This window comes from Gossypium raimondii, chromosome 5, assembly GCF_025698545.1.
Source record: "Gossypium raimondii isolate GPD5lz chromosome 5, ASM2569854v1, whole genome shotgun sequence".
NCBI classification, from domain to species: Eukaryota; Viridiplantae; Streptophyta; class Magnoliopsida; order Malvales; family Malvaceae; genus Gossypium; species Gossypium raimondii.
In genome coordinates, this window is record NC_068569.1 from 28,054,057 (window position 1) to 28,070,409 (window position 16,353).

Below are 16,353 nucleotides of genomic sequence, written 5' to 3' on the forward strand. Positions count from 1 at the left end.
ATTAAAGAAATAATACAGTGGTAAAACTAGGGGATCTGTTGAGGGCTTAAGGTCGAGGGTCGCACAAGTAGAATCCATATAGAACTACGCTTTGTCTATTTGACTTTGATTAGAATAAGGTTTTTCAATCTTTAAAATAGATGGAGCCGAAACTCCTATTATATTATTTAGTTTTCAACATTAGTGAATTTCTCATCATTTGTCCGTTGTTTAATCCCGAAACAAGCGATGTTCACCAAGCAATAAGAAGAGGATTCCTGGGAGAAGAAAATTTTGCAATTGTGCATAAACATTTGGTGTGACACCCTGGGAATGGTGTAGGAGACCAAAAAGTTTCACATTCTGTATCATTGAATTGTGATAACAGAGGATCGAGAAAAGGCTAGATCTTTCTACCTTTAGGTTACAGCGGGAGAAAGATGGTTCAAGTTTTACATCTAGTGGATTAAACTTGGAATTTTACAGTGGGGGCAATCTGACTAAGTATTTCTTCAAAAAAGCCAGCCGAGCAAGAATGTGTTATAGTACGTCAGTGATAAAACCTTAATAAACTTTGAGTAATGATAACCTAAGTCATAAAGAAGGATCATTCTCGAAAAGATGACATTCTGCATTCATTCAAATGTCATTCATACACGTCTAGTTAGGAGCATTTGATTCATTCTGATCATGTCATCCTAATCACTAGGCATAATTAGGTTCATAAAATAGATTATATAGGTCATGTTCCCCAGAGAACAGATCAGTGAAGATAGCAGATCTAGCCTTCCTATACTGACGGTGAAGCAGATCGAAGACACCAGTCTTGCCTTCCTGTAGTGACAGTAGAGCAGACTGAAGATAGCAGATCTTGCCTTCCTGTACTGACGGTAAAACAGATCGAAGACACCAACCTTGCCTTCCTGTACTGACAACGGAGCAGACTGAAGATAGCAGATCTTGCCTTCCTATAGTGACGGTAAAGTAAATCGAAGACACTAGCCTTGCCTTCCTGTACTGACAGCGGAGCAAACTGAAGATAGTAAATTTTGCCTTCCTGTACTGACGGTGAAGCAGATCGAAGACACCAGTCTTGCCTTCTTGTATTGACAGCGAAGCAGACAGAAGATAGCAGATCTTGCCTTCCTGTACTGAGGTGAAGCAGATCGAAGACACCAGCTTTGCCTTTCTGTACTGACAGCGGAGCAGACTGAAGATAGTAGATCTTACCTTCCGGTACTGACGATGAAGCAGATCGAAGACACTAGCCTTGCCTTCCTGTACTGACAGTAGAGTAGATTACAAATAGCAGATCTTGCCTTCCTGTACTGACGACGAAGCAGATTGAAGACACTAACCTTGCCTTCCTGTACTGACAGCGGAGCAGACTGAAGATAGCAAATCTTGCCTTCCTGTACTGACGGTGAAGCAGATCGAATACACTAGCCTTGCCTTCTTGTACTGACAGCAGAGCAGACTGAAGGTAGCAGATCTTGCCTTCCTGTACTAACGGCGAAGTAGATCAAAGACACCAGCCTTGTCTTCCTGTACTGACAGCGGAGCAGACTGAAGATAGAAAATCTTGCCTTCCTGTACTGACGGCGAAGCAGATCGAAGACACTAACCTTACCTTCCTGTACTCACAACGGAGCAGACTGAAGATAGTAGATCTTGCCTTCCTGTACTGACAGTGAAGCAGATCAAAAACACCAGCCTTGCTTTCCTATAATGACAGCGGAGCATACTGAAGATAGCAGATCTTGCATTCCTATACTGACGATGAAGCAGATTGAAGACACCATAGTTTGCAACAAAGCAGTTAAAAAGATTGAAGCTCCAACAATGAATCTTACTTCCCTAAGCAGTAGTGGAGCAGATCGAAGATGGTGAATCTTATCTTCCCAAGATAGTGGAGAAGCAGATTTAAGCCTTCCTGTACTGAGGTGAAGCAGATCGAAGACACCAACTTTGCCTTCCTGTACTGACAGCGGAGCAGACTGAAGATAGTAGATCTTGCCTTCCGGTACTGACGATGAAGCAGATCGAAGACACTAGCCTTGCTTTCCTGTACTGACAGCGGAGCAGATTAAAGATAGCAGATCTTGCCTTCCTACACTGACGGCGAAGCAGATCGAAGACACCAACCTTGCCTTCCTGTACTGACAGCGGAGCAGACTGAAGATAGTAAATCTTGCCCTCCTATACTGACGGCGAAGCAGATCGAATACACTAGCCTTGCCTTCCTGATCGACAATGAGAAGCGGTGAAGATAGCAGATCTTGCCTTCCTGTACTGACGGCGAAGCAGATCGAAGATACCAGCCTTGCCTTCCTGTACTGACAGCGGAGCAGACTGAAGATAGCAAATCTTGCCTTCCTGTACTGGCGGCGAAGCAGATCAAAGACACTAACCTTACCTTCCTGTACTGATAGCGGAGCAGACTGAAGATAGTAGATCTTGCCTTCCTGTACTGACAGTGAAGCAGATCGAAAACACCAGCCTTGCCTTCCTATAATGACAACGGAGCATACTGAAGATAGCAGATCTTGCATTCCTATACTGACGGCGAAGCAAATCGAAGACACCATAGTTTGCAACAAAGCAGTTAAAAAGATTGAAGCTCCAACAATGAATCTTACTTCCCTAAGCAGTAGTGGAGCAGATCGAAGATGGTGAATCTTATCTTTCCAAGATAGTGGAGAAGCAGATTTAAGCCTTCTTGTACTGAGGTGAAGCAGATCGAAGACACCAGCTTTGCCTTCCTGTACTGACAGTGGAGCAGACTGAAGATAGTAAATCTTGCCTTCCGGTACTGACGATGAAGCAGATCGAAGACACTAGTCTTACTTTCCTGTACTGACAGCGGAGCAGATTAAAGATAGCAGATCTTGCCTTCCTGCACTGACGGCGAAGCAGATCGAAGACACCAACTTTGCCTTCCTGTACTGACAGCGGAGCAGACTGAAGATAGCAAATCTTGCCTTCCTATACTGACGGTGAAGCAGATCGAATACACTAGCCTTGCCTTCCTGTACTGATAGCAGAGCAGACTGAAGATAGCAGATCTTGCCTTCCTGTACTGACGGCGAAGCAGATCGAAGATACCAGCCTTGCCTTCCTGTACTGACAGCGGAGCATACTGAAGATACCAGATCTTGCATTCCTATACTGACGGCGAAGCAGATCGAAGACACCATAGTTTGCAACAAAGCAGTTAAAAAGATTAAAGCTCCAACAATGAATCTTACTTCCCTAAGCAGTAGTGGAGCAGATCGAAGATGCTGAATCTTATCTTCCCAAGATAGTGGAGAAGCGGATTTAAGCCATTAGTCCTATCTCCCTAAGTAGTAGTTGAGTGGGTTGACGATTGCAGATTCTATCTCCCTAAGTAGTAGTAGAGCAGATCGAAGATGGTGAATATTATCTTCCCAAGATAGTGGAGAAGCAGATTTAAGCCATTAGTCATATCTCCCTCAGCAGCAGTGGAGTAGGTTGAAGATTGCAGATTCTGTCTCCCGAAGCAGTAGTGGAGCAGATCGAAAATGGTTAATCTTATCTTCCCAATATAGTGGAGATGCAGATTTAAGCCATTAGTCCTATCTCCCTAAGCAGCAGTGGAGTAGGTTAAAGATTGCAGATTCTGTCTCCCTAAGCAGTATTGGAGCAGATCGAAGATGGTGAATCTTATATTCCCAAGATAGTAGAGAAGCATATTTAAGCCATTAGTCTTATCTCCCTGAAGTTGTAGTGGAGAAGATTGAAGCTGTTAATCCTATCTCCTTGAAGTTGCAGTGGAGCAGATTCAAACCAAGAATCTCGTCCCCCTGAAGTTGCTGTGAAGAAGATTGAAAATACAAGCCAGGTCACTCTAAAGTACAGTGGAGTGGATCGAAGCAACAAGATACAGTGGAGTAAAATGAAGCTATTTGAATATGAGAAGCACCAGAACAAGTCAAGAATTAGCGAGACCGGGCAAAATTGGTCTTCCTTAGTTTTTACTCTATTCTCGTTACACGACAATGAGCAAAGAGGGGCAACTTTACAAACCTATTTTTGCCCAGGCCTAGACAAATAAAACCCAAAAAAAATTAAAAAAAATTAACAATTCAAGAAATTTAACCCAAAACACCCTAGCCTAATTGAAACCTAAACTTAAATCCAAAATATCAGCCCATTACAACCTAAAATCCACTGACCCAATAGTCAAACTAGGGTTTCAGTTTTCTGAAACCCTAGCCGCCGCAGCCTATCCCTAGCCTTAGCTACCAACTCCTCTGACAATCGCTGCCACCGTCGCTCCTCCCTGCCGCGCCAACCACTCCCTGCAAAGAAGAACAAGTACGCAAGAGAAACATTAGAAAATAGATAAAAAAAGTGTTGTAAATGGCTATAAAAGTCATCTAAAACCGATTGTAAAGGGGTTTTTTTTTACGAATATTTTAGATAATAAAAAAACAAAAAATGTTTAATGTGATTTTCTTCTTTTGTTTTAGATCTATTTTTATTTTTCTATTTTTCTTCTCTATGTATATAAAAAACAAACAAAAAAAAAGAAAAAAATCAAAACTTTCTTACCTTTTCGGTCGGTAGACCTCAGATCCGGGCTCGGGAGAAAAAAAGCCAAAAGGGGAAAATTTTTTGCGTTTTTCGGCCACCGTGAACGGCGGTGCTGTCACCGGTGACTGGCGGCTGCCACAGCGACTCTCATCGCCGAATTCTGGGCAGACATAGAGGGGGAGAGAGTTTAAAGTCTTTTTTTTTTCTACACAAAGGGCTGAATGATTTTTTGTCAAAAAACTGACTTTTATAGGCCAGCAAAACAATGCCGTTTTGGGCAAGCCTCTCAAGTACCAAAACGACGTCATTTTGGCCTAACCCGATCCAGCCGACCCGACCCGCTAACAGGATCCGCGTGTTTTTGCGGAAGGGTCTATTTGTGCAATCAGTCCCTCCACTTTTGAGCCGCTTTCAATGCAGTTTTTTTGATATATTTGTAATTTTGGCCACAAAATTTTTCTTCTGTTTTAATTTGGTCCCTAGACGATGCACACTCGCCTCACTGGAACGACGCTGTTTGATCAGAGAGGGAATATTTCCTTTTTCAGTCCTTTTCCTTTCACGCGCGTTGTGATTTAGTCCTTTTTGTGCTTTTTTTAATTTTAACCCTAAAACTTTGTTTATTTTTAATTTAATCCCCAATCTGTTATTGTAGTCATTTTACCACTAAATTAATTGCTTAAATATTATTAATACTATCATCATTAAGTTTGTAGCATTTATTAATATTATTATTATCTATTCATTTACACCTTTTAAATCCAAAATTTTGTTATATATATATAGGCATGCATACATTTTATAATATACATACACATTTTTTTATAATTTATATATATATACATACTTATATATATATATTTGTTTATCTTATAATTTATATATTTATGTACACACATATATATCTTTTTACATTTTGATAACTTCATTAATTTTATTTATTTATCTATTTATTTACATTTTCATTATTATTTGAAATAATATTTTAATTTTATTTGCTTATATGCTTATTGTTTTGTATGTTATTGATTTGTCCTGTTATTTGTCTTATTTTTGTTGCTATTGCTTGTGTTATTTTTACATCATCGTATTTATTATTGTTTTGTTACGAGTATTAACACTGTGTTTTCAATTCTACTATTTCGTGTTAGAATAATTTTATTCAATGTATAAATTATGATTTTTGAATAAGTAAAATCTCGTATTTAGATTCGAGAAGGTCGTACTCTAACTTACTGGGTTTCGCTTTTCACAATAAATCTAAATGTACGAATATTTTCAAACTCAATTTTTAAACGATCTCGAGAATTAAGAAGAGATCGTGTCCTAACTTACTGGGCATGATCATTTTTTCTCAAGTTTTAAACGATCTCGGGAAATAAAAAAAGATTGTGTCCTAACTTACTGGGTGTGATCCTTTTTTAAATCCGAGATAGCTAAGTGTCTTTTAAATAAGTAAATTTTCGTCATTCATTTGCGCATCGGGATTCAGGACATTGTATCCTAACTTACTGGATATAATTCTCTTTCTTGATTAACGTGAAACATGCCCTTTTCCCGTAAATTTTCAACATTTCAATAAATGATCGTATTTTAAATTTTTTTAAAGTTTTCAGTCTTCGACACTAAGACATTGACTAATCAACTAGGTACCAATTTTTGGGCGTTACGAGGGTGCTAATCCGTCCTCGTGCGTAACCGACTCCGGAGCCCATTTTTCTGAATTTCGTGGACCAAAATCATTGTTTTAATAAAATCAAAGTGTTTATTAAAAACAACCACTTTTCGAGGTGATCCGATCACACCTCATCAAAAAAAGATTGGTGGCGACTCCCACATTCGATTTCATTTTTCAAAACCCAAGTCTACCCCGTTTTCATTAAAAAAAATAGTGTCAACATTCAGCATTAACAGAAGCAACATAAGCGACATCATTAGCAGAATTAGGTTTATGTTCAACATAACAATAGTGGGTTGATGCATCTCGGTGGGTAAGAATTGAGAAGCGGGACGAAGCAGACTCATAATGAGTTGGAGCTGAAAAACAGGCCGATGAAAAATGAGTTGAACTAGATCCATGCATCTTAGCCTTGTCATCATCATCATAACGATAGAAACACCAATGGGCAACATGCCCAACTCTATCGCAAATTTGACACTGTGGTCTCGATCTTCTTCCAAAACGACCACGCCCTCGTCCTCGAGTATACCTAGTTGAAGATGGACTGAATCGAACTGATTGCTCTGAAGGTGAATCAACGTATGAGGAACATCAGCCACAACAAGAGAAGCACTACGACTAGCAAGATTGGTTAAAACTGTTACCGGTACAAGATGTGCATCCTGACGCGCTTCCGCATCCAACAAGGCATTAGCAATCCTTTGTAAATCAAACGGTACCTGACTTCTTGTTATGATAGAAACAACATGATTATACTCCAGCAGAAGACCATTCAAGATCGCCGATTGCTGCTTTTCTAATAAAACACGTTGACCACATCCGACCAAACAATCATAAAGATGTTTAATCCCTGTAAGATAATCAGACATATACATCTCATTCTTGCGAAAATTATGAAGAAGTGAACGATACCACATGTCTTTCGTTGTGGATTGATTCCCAAAAAATATGAGTCAACGCTGTCCATAATGCAGAGGCAGATAAAGAATCACCAATCAGGCGATTGTGCAGCACCGAACTAAAAGTAGACAAAATCCATGCTAATAGAGCAGCATCCTATTGTTTATATTGAACAAAAGCAGGATTCTCAATCATCTCCTCATTATCACCAAGAACCAGTCGACATGGCACCGCAACAGTACTGTCAATATAACTTTGTAATTGATGAGTTTTGATCACAAGCAAGACGTGTTGTTTCCACGCCAAAAAGTTACTATCATCAACAAGAGTAGCAACTTTTTGTGAAGTAAAAGCAATTGGATTGAAAGGCATACCACCAACCTCAACATCAAACTCTATTATCGACAAGAAGCTTCAATGGAAGCAAGAAAATACTCTGATACCATAACAAAATACCATAACAGTCATTTAAGCAAGACAATTTCAATTGTACCATTACTGAATCTATCATAGTCTATATATACAAGAAGTGGTAACTGCACAACTATATCTCTAACAACATACTGTTAGCTAACTAATTCAACTAATCTAGCTTATAGTTGGTTACAACAGTAGACTCAGTTGATATCCAATCATTGATGAATCGTGTGGCAAAGGCCACAACAGACACTGCAATCGCTTTATCCCCCCCACCAAAGATATCGGTTTCGAAAATACCATAAACTCCAAGTAGTTACTGTCACTCACTCTAGTAGGCTGTTATCGAAAAAATCTAATAACTTTATATTTCTTATATAAAATTTTATAAATAATACATTTTTATAATATAATGTAATATTATATAATATATCATATTTATATTAATTATATATTATCTACAAATCATGATAGTTAATTTATTGGTTGTTAAGTTAAAATAAAAATTGATTTGTTAATAGGTTAATTTACAACATATCAATTTTTTTATAGTTTTTACAAATGCTTTAACAACAATTAATTTTTTATTAGCATTATATTTGATTTATCAATATATATTAATTATGTTAATTAGCTATTATTTTGAATAATATTATTTTGCACAAATTATATAAAGTAAAATTATATTATATATTAAATATACTTTAATTATGATTTAATTTTTTATTGTGATATTTGAATTGTTAAATAAGCTAACAATTTTAATTATATGTAATAATTAATGTATCACATGTGACATTAAAAATTAATAAAATAAAAAAATTGTAATTCAAATAAAAGAAATTTAATAGTAAAATTAATATAAAATAATAAAGTTTGGACGTGGTGAAAAATATAGATTCACACCTTTAAGTAACGAAAAATTGAGCAAATGAATGAAATTGGTCCACTCTTGAAGGCATGCATGTTGTTTGGCAAACCTACAACATGGGCTATAATTTGATTCGACGGCATCTTCGCATGTCATTTTCATCTCTTTTGTTTTCTTGGTTAAGTTTAGGAAATCATAGACCCTACAAACCTAATAGTAGTACGGGGGAATGTGAAAGACTTGAATTCAAGATGAAAATTTGGAGGAGAAAAAAACTTTAAAGGATGGAAAATATATTTCTGTTTTCTTGGTTGCTTCCTAAGGTTGAAAATAGAAAGAAAAGAGAGTATATTTAATATATAATATAATTTTACTCTTAAATTTAATAGTAAAATTAATATAAAATAGAGATAAATTTACTCTCTTTTTTATATTGACATTTATTAGGATTTCATTTTAAATAAGAATCTGTATAAAAATATTATAATATTTAAAAATAATTATATTCAGATAAAATCTTCAATCCTATTTATAAAAGCAGTCCAATAAATTAAATTATAAAAGAATGATTATTTTAAAATGAAAAATTTAATATGAAAAATAAACATGCAAAATAACGTAAATAAAATATATTAAAAGGTTAATATCAACAAAATAAATTTTTGAGTCAATTATATAAAATCGAAACATCTAAAATCCATGTATCAATGTTTTACAAGTCTATGCATATAAAAAAAAAAAAAACTTAAAAAGCAAAACAATATTTCTCAAATATATAAGAAGTCGTAAATTTTGAAGAGCCATTCTGTCCAAACATCATTTTCAAGAGTAGATCTTGACGTCAATGCATTAGAACTCCAAAACAAGCTCTCACCTTTTGTTGATTCTGATATAGACATCAACTTTCAACAATTCATCCAATACTTCAACTTTGAAATAGCAATCCGGTCTTCCCTTTTCAGCAATAACAAGTCTTTTTCATCAACCTTTTTTGCAATGTCATTTCCTTGGTGTCATCGCTTCAGCTACATTGCTTATTGCATTGTCTAGTACTTCAATTTGCTTTTCAAACCTTTCTTTCTTCCAGCCTTTTTAATACAACTGTGCTTTAATTTTCAAAAAAATAAATAATAAATACAAAAAAAAATTCAAAAAAATTACATTTTAACTCCTAAACTTTTCAAAATTCCATTTTAACCCCTAACTTTTTCAAAATTTACATCTTGACCCCTAATATTTTATAAATTACATTCAAGCCCCTAAACTTTCTCAAAATTATATTTTAGCCCCATATTTTCCTAAAATTGCATTTTTGCCCCAGAAACTTTGCTCCCGTTACAATTTGGTCCTTCTGGGCATGACAAGACCGCTCCCAATCTGCGTTCTTGCGTGCACCGCTTTCCGCGCTTGGCACCCCCAATGCATGGCCTCCCTTCTCCGCTGCCACCTGAAAACAGAGAAGAATGAGACAAAATGGAAAGCTTAAAAAGAAAAATTGAAGAGAAAAAGAAATGGGGATTCGGCAACGCAAAAAAAAAAAACAGCAAAAGAACAGCAAAAAAACAGAGAGCAGAACGAAAACTACCATTCGGCCTCCCCTCCACCAAAGTCAGACCAACCACCGTCATACCTCCATTCCACCGTCACCCCAACCTAAACCGAAACCCAAATCTCTCCAATACTCACCTTTGTTCACCCCCATCAACCCAAAAAGTAACAACCAAAAACAAATCACAAATCACCTTCTAAGAGGAGACGTCGACGGAAAGGCCATGGCCGAATGACACGAGAGCAGCGACGGTGACGGCAGCGACCAGAACGACCTCGTGGGTGGTGAAAGGAGCTAGAGTCGAACAAAGAATAAGAGAAGAAGAGAGGAAAGTAAAAAGAAGAAAAATAGAAAGAAGAAAAATAGAAAGAAAAATTGAAGGAAAAAAAAGAAAGAAAAAAAAGGAAAAAATAAAAAAAATTAAATAAAATACAAGAGTCGGGCGACCCGGATCCGACCCGAATAGCAGACCCGACCTGTCCTGCCAGCAAGCCACACCAACAGCCCTGTCCAGAAAAAAAAAACAAAAAACAGCAGGCCTACAGCCCAAAAAAAGCAGGCCCAGCAGCAGGCCACAGCCCAACACCCCAGCAGCTCCAACAGGCCAGCTCCAGCAGCAGCAGATTCAGCCCAACAAGCAGCAGGCCAGCCCAGTCCAGCGTCAGGCCCAGTGCTCAGCAGCCCAGCAGCTTCGGCCCAGTCCTTTGGAAGCCCATAACATCAGCCAAACAGCAAAAAAGGGCCCGAACAGCCCATAACTTTGGGTTTTGGTATTTTTTTTTATCTTTTAATTTTGCATAAATATTTAAATGTTGTCTCGTTTTTAATATTATTGCATATTTTTCAGTATTTTTATTTTTTCATGTTTCTTAATTTTATTTTATTTTAACTTTTAAATTCGAATAATTTTGATACATAAGGCAACGAACCGATTTAATATTAAGTCATCAAATTTATCGCTATGTTGGGTGAATATCAATGGCTCGTGTCAAATACGGAACGCCCTTTTAAAAAAAAACTAAAAACAATAAAAAATTCTCGTGTTTTTAAAAAAATGAAATAAATAAAATGAGAATTTCTCGTGTTTTAATAGAATCACGATTAAATATTAAATTAAATCGATTTGACACTAATTCGATGATTTCATCGCTATGTTGAGTGAATACCATCAGTTCGTGTTAAATACGATACCTCTTTTCAAAATTTTCGTGTTTCAAAAATTTTTCATGTTTTCAAAAAATTTATTGTGTTTAAAAATTTTCGTGTTTCAAGAATTTTCGTATTTTTAAAAAATTCTCGTGTTTAAAACTTTTTGCGTTATCAAAAAAAATTTTCGTGTTTCAAAAAATTTCGGGTTTTCAAAAAAAAATTTCGGGTTTCAAAAAATTTCGTGTTTTCAAAAAAAATTTCGTGTTTCAAAGAATTTCATGTTTTCAAAAAACAATGTTCTTGTTTAAAAAATTTTCGTGTTTTCAAACAAATTTCGTGTTTCAAAAAGAAATTCTCGTGGTTCAAAAATTTCCGTATTTTCAAAAAAAATTATTATGGTGTTTCAAAATTCTCGTGTTTTAGAAAAAAATCATGTTTCAATCGGATCTCGATTAAATATTAAATTGAACTCGCATTTTTGAAAATTAAGACAACGCGCATTTTACGAGATACCAATTTTGGGCGTCGCGAGGGTGCTAATACCTTCCTCGCGCGTAACCGACTCCCGAACTCAAATTTTCTCTGGATTTTAACGTGGACCTAAAATCACCTCTTTTTAGAAAAAATTTAAAAATAATTTTTTCTTCTAAAAAGAAAATTTTGAAGGTGTCCGATCACACCTATAAAAAAGATCGGTGATGACTCCCCTTTTAAATAAAATAGAAACTCTGTTTTTAAATTTTCAATAATTATTTCGACTAGCGCCCGTGCCCAAATTTTTAGGTCGCTGTAGCTGGCGACTCCACTGTTAAACGCGTGTTGTCAAAATTTTCAAAATTTCTTGTTCAAATTAGTTTTTAATCGTGATCCTTGAATTTTATTTTATTTTTTTTAAAAAAAGTCATCCATCTGCATCCGATTTTCAAATTATATTTTTCTAACACGTTTTATTTTTCTACTTTTTTTTCCAGCTTTAAGTTTTACGTTTTTTAGTTTGTTTTTTTTTTACAAAAGTATAAAATAAAAAGGTTTGTAAGTTTCTCCCCACATACCGTGCACTTGCATTTTGCATAACATAAGCTCTCTTCCCGGGCTCCGTCCGTTTAAGTGGAAGTAAACGCTACGCCTTTGTGAGTTAACTCGTCCCTCCGCACAGGCTAGTGAAATACTTTTGGGTTACATATGGCTTATGCTTTCGTGAGTTAACTCGTCCCTCCTCATAGGCATAAGTAAATGTAATCCCTCGAATTGAGCTCGCGAGCCTGTGATGGGTGATGACTGAGGTTCCATACTAGCCTTAGTAGGTGATAGTATGGACAATTCGAGTGCCTTTCTAGAACTGAAACCACATATAGTGAACCGTACGAGCCACCCAATTAGAGTCATGCCGAACCTCTGTCCGTTGAATAGTCACCAAAATAAGTACATGGGAGAAACGCTTCTTACCTTGTATTTCTTTTACATTTACATTTATTTGCAATGGAATCGGGTCCGTTTAATAAATTGGGTCCGGTAAATTGATGAGCATGTGGGGTAATTTTATTTTGTAAAGCATGAAGAAGTAAAAAAAATAGGTCGGTTTGTTAGATTTTTCATAGTTCTTCTTTGTTTATATATGTCGTGATTACTAACTAAGTTTATGTGTCTTAATTTTATTTTTCATCATGCATCATAGGCATCTCATTAGGAAGGTGTTGATTAGAGATTGGTTGCCAAAAACAGGTTTCTGATGGATGAGTCAATTACGCAAAACCGAGAAAAAATACTGTAGTCCGAGATTGGTCTTTGAGGACTCAAAAAGTGAAAGGGGACAGATTAAAGGAAGGATACACCTCTGATCGTCCCGAGCGTGTGACTTCGAATGCTCATCAAAATAACCCCGAAGATTTGACTAGGATCCGAAAATAGTGAGACTCAGGCACTAGGGGCATCTTCATTGGCAAAATATTTTGTAATGAACTCTTTTGATTAATAAAACGCCTAAATATAGGGCTATCTTGAAATCAACACCTATTTTTTGCATATTTATACATGACTGACATTCATTCATTCATTGTATGTACATATCACCCTAACCATTCACTAAGACTAGAACCTCATAATCCATAGTTGTGACACTACAAGTCTGGAATCACGTCATTTTTATAGAACGCATCTAAGAGCTAGAGCTATGGATGCTGAGCTCAACGAGAGTGATGCAATTGAGAATGTTTCAATGATACGCCATTGCCCCCAGGATATGTTTTGAACGATTGGACTGCTATGGACCTCCTTATAGTTTCTAATTCCTCTCCAGAGTAATGCCCAATGTTAATTCTCCATTATTTTGTATGTCCCTAAGTAATGGGATTCCTTTCGTAAGAGCTTATGTTTGCTATTTATCATTTCAATGAACATTAATGAAGATGCATTTTTTCATGATCTTTTCATTTCCATCAGTTTCATAATTATCCCATCGCTGCATATCCTTTCTCACCATGTATCTCATATCATTCATGACATTGTGTTCGTTGATTCCAATACCTCAATGCTCCTCTATAGCTTTTTCATTCACCTTTCAGGTGCTCAGATATCAATAGCATGAACAATCCTGTTATGAATCCTAAAATCGATTTCGAGAAGGTTGTTTGTTTAGGAGATTTTGAAGCTGATGAAAATGTTGAAGATTATGTCTCGTCTCTTGACTTACTGAGAATGGTAGAAAAAGAAGAGAAACAGATCCTACTCCATCAAGAATCTGTTGAGGTGGTGAACTTGGGAAGTGAAGAAATGAAACAAGAAGTGAAGATTGGGACTTCCCTTTCAGAAAACACCAAGCAGGATTTGATCGCCTTGCTCAGTGAGTACAAGGATGTGTTTGCCTGGTCTTATCAGGATATGCTAGGGTTAAACATAGATATTGTGGTCCATAAGCTCCCATTGAAACCAGAATGCAATCCTGTTCAACAGAAGCTAAGAAGGATGAGACCCGAAATACCGTTGAAGAAAAAAGAAGAAGTCAAGAAACAATTTGACACTAGCTTCCTACAAGTCTCCAAATATCCAGAGTGGGTAGCTAACATAGTCCCGGTACCGAAGAAAGATGGCAAGGTGCGAATGTGTGTGGATTATCGTGATCTGAATCGAGTAAGCACTAAGGACAATTTTTCTTTGTCACACATCAATATTTTGGTAGATAACACGATAAAGCATTCATTGTTTTCTTTCATGGATGGTTTCTCGGGTTATAATCAGATAAAAATGGCTACTGAAGATATGGAGAAAACTATATTCGTGACAATGTGGGGGACAATCTGTTACAAAGTTATGCCGTTCGGATTGAAGAATGCTGGGGCAATGTATTAGAGAGCCATAGTGATGCTGTTCTATGACATGATGCACAAAGAAATAGAGGTTCCCGAGTAGAAGAAGAGCATGTTGGGAACTTCAGGAAGCTGTTCGAAAGATTAAGAAAGTTTCAATTGAAGCTTAACCCAGCCAAGCGTACGTTTGGAACTACCTCGGGAAAACTGCTAGGTTTTATTGTCAACGAGAGAGGTATTGAGGTTGATCCAGACAAGATAAAGGCCATACACGAACTGCCACCTCCACGTACACAAAAAGAAGTCAGAGGATTTTTAGGAAGGTTGAACTACATTGCTCGATTCATTTCTCAACTTACCAACCAATGTGATCTAATTTTACGAATCCTTCGAAAACGTAATTGAAGAGAGTGGAATGAGGAGTGCCAAGTGGCTTTTGACAAGATCAAACAGTATTTGTCTAATCCTCCGGTACTAGTACTGCCGACCTTTGGAAGACCGTTAATATTGTATCTGACCGTGTTTGAAAACTCAATGGGTTGTGTACTAGGGCAACATGATGAGTCTGGAAAAAGAGAAAAGGTAATTTACTACCTCAGCAAAAAGTTCACAGAATATGAGAGAAAGTACCCGTCAATTGAAAAATTCTGTTGTGTATTGGTCTGGGTAGTTCAAAGGCTCAGATAATACATATTGTATCATACGACATGGCTAATTTCGAAGCTAGATCCATTAAAGTACATGATGGAATCACCCGCACTTCAAGGAGAATGGCAAGATGGCAGATCTTACTGTCTGAATATGACATTGTGTATGTGAGCCAAAAGTCAATAAAAGGAAGCGCGATAGCTGACTTCTTGGCAAGTCGAGCAATGGAAGAATATGAGCTGTTAAGATTTTATTTCCTAGATGAAGACTTTATGTGTATTTTCGAAGGTGAATCATCAAAAGATCGATCATGGAAGATGAGTTTTGATGGGGCATCGAATGCATCAGGGCACGGGATAGAAGCAGTCTTAGTGTCACCGGAAAGGAACCGTTACCCGCTCACTACTAGATTGAATTTCTTCTGTACCAATAACATAGTGGAATATGAAGCTTGCATCATGGGACTTCGTACAGCTATTGAGAGGAAAATCAAAATATTAGAGGTACACGGGGACTCAGCATTAGTGATTTACCAAATCAGTGGAGATTGGGAAGTGAGGGATTTGAAATTAGTCAAATATCACGATCTCGTTGCAAAATTGGTCAAAGAATTCAAGGAAGTGACTTTTAACTACTTTCCACGAGAAAAGAACCAATTGGCTGATGCTCTGGCCACCCTGGCTTCAATGTTCAAAGCAAACAAAGAAACTGAAATAATGCCTATTCAAATGAGCATATATGAGACCCCCGCACACTAATTTTAGCATTAAGGAGGAGTCAGATGGACAACCATGGTTCCATGATATCCTAGGGTACATCAAGAATCAAAGGTACCCCGAGCTAGCAAACGAAAATGACAAAAGAACAATCAGAAGAATGGAAATTGGATTTGTTCTTGACGGGGATATTCTATACAAAAGGGGAAAAGATCAAGTGCTCCTGAGGTGCGTGGACGCTGTTGAAGCTAGAAAGATACTTGAGGAGGTTCATGAAGGAATTTGTGGAACGCATGCTAGTGGTTTCACCATGGCCAGAAAGATTATGAGACTTGATTATTATTGGCTGACGATGGAAAGTGATTGCATTGGCTACGCACGTAAGTGCCACAAATGTCAAATTTATGGCGACAAAATTCATGCAGCTCCATCGCCCTTTCATGTCATGACTTCTCCGTGGCCTTTTTCTATGTGGGGAATGGATGTTATAGGGCCAATTTCCCCGAAAGCTTCCAATGGGCATCGATTCATCTTTGTGGTTATGGACAACTTCACAAAATGGGTAGAAGCCACTTCGTTTGCTA

General features: G+C 37.0%; 1 protein-coding gene across 1 annotated transcript; it reads left to right on the forward strand.

Annotated features, from left to right (window-relative positions):
• The first annotated feature begins 15,112 nt into the window (after positions 1-15,112).
• LOC128041020 (uncharacterized) lies at positions 15,113-15,811 on the forward strand. The gene has a single exon (XM_052630302.1). It carries the CDS (start codon positions 15,113-15,115, stop codon positions 15,809-15,811), a length of 699 nt encoding a protein of 232 aa, XP_052486262.1.
• Positions 15,812-16,353: the final 542 nt, after the last annotated feature.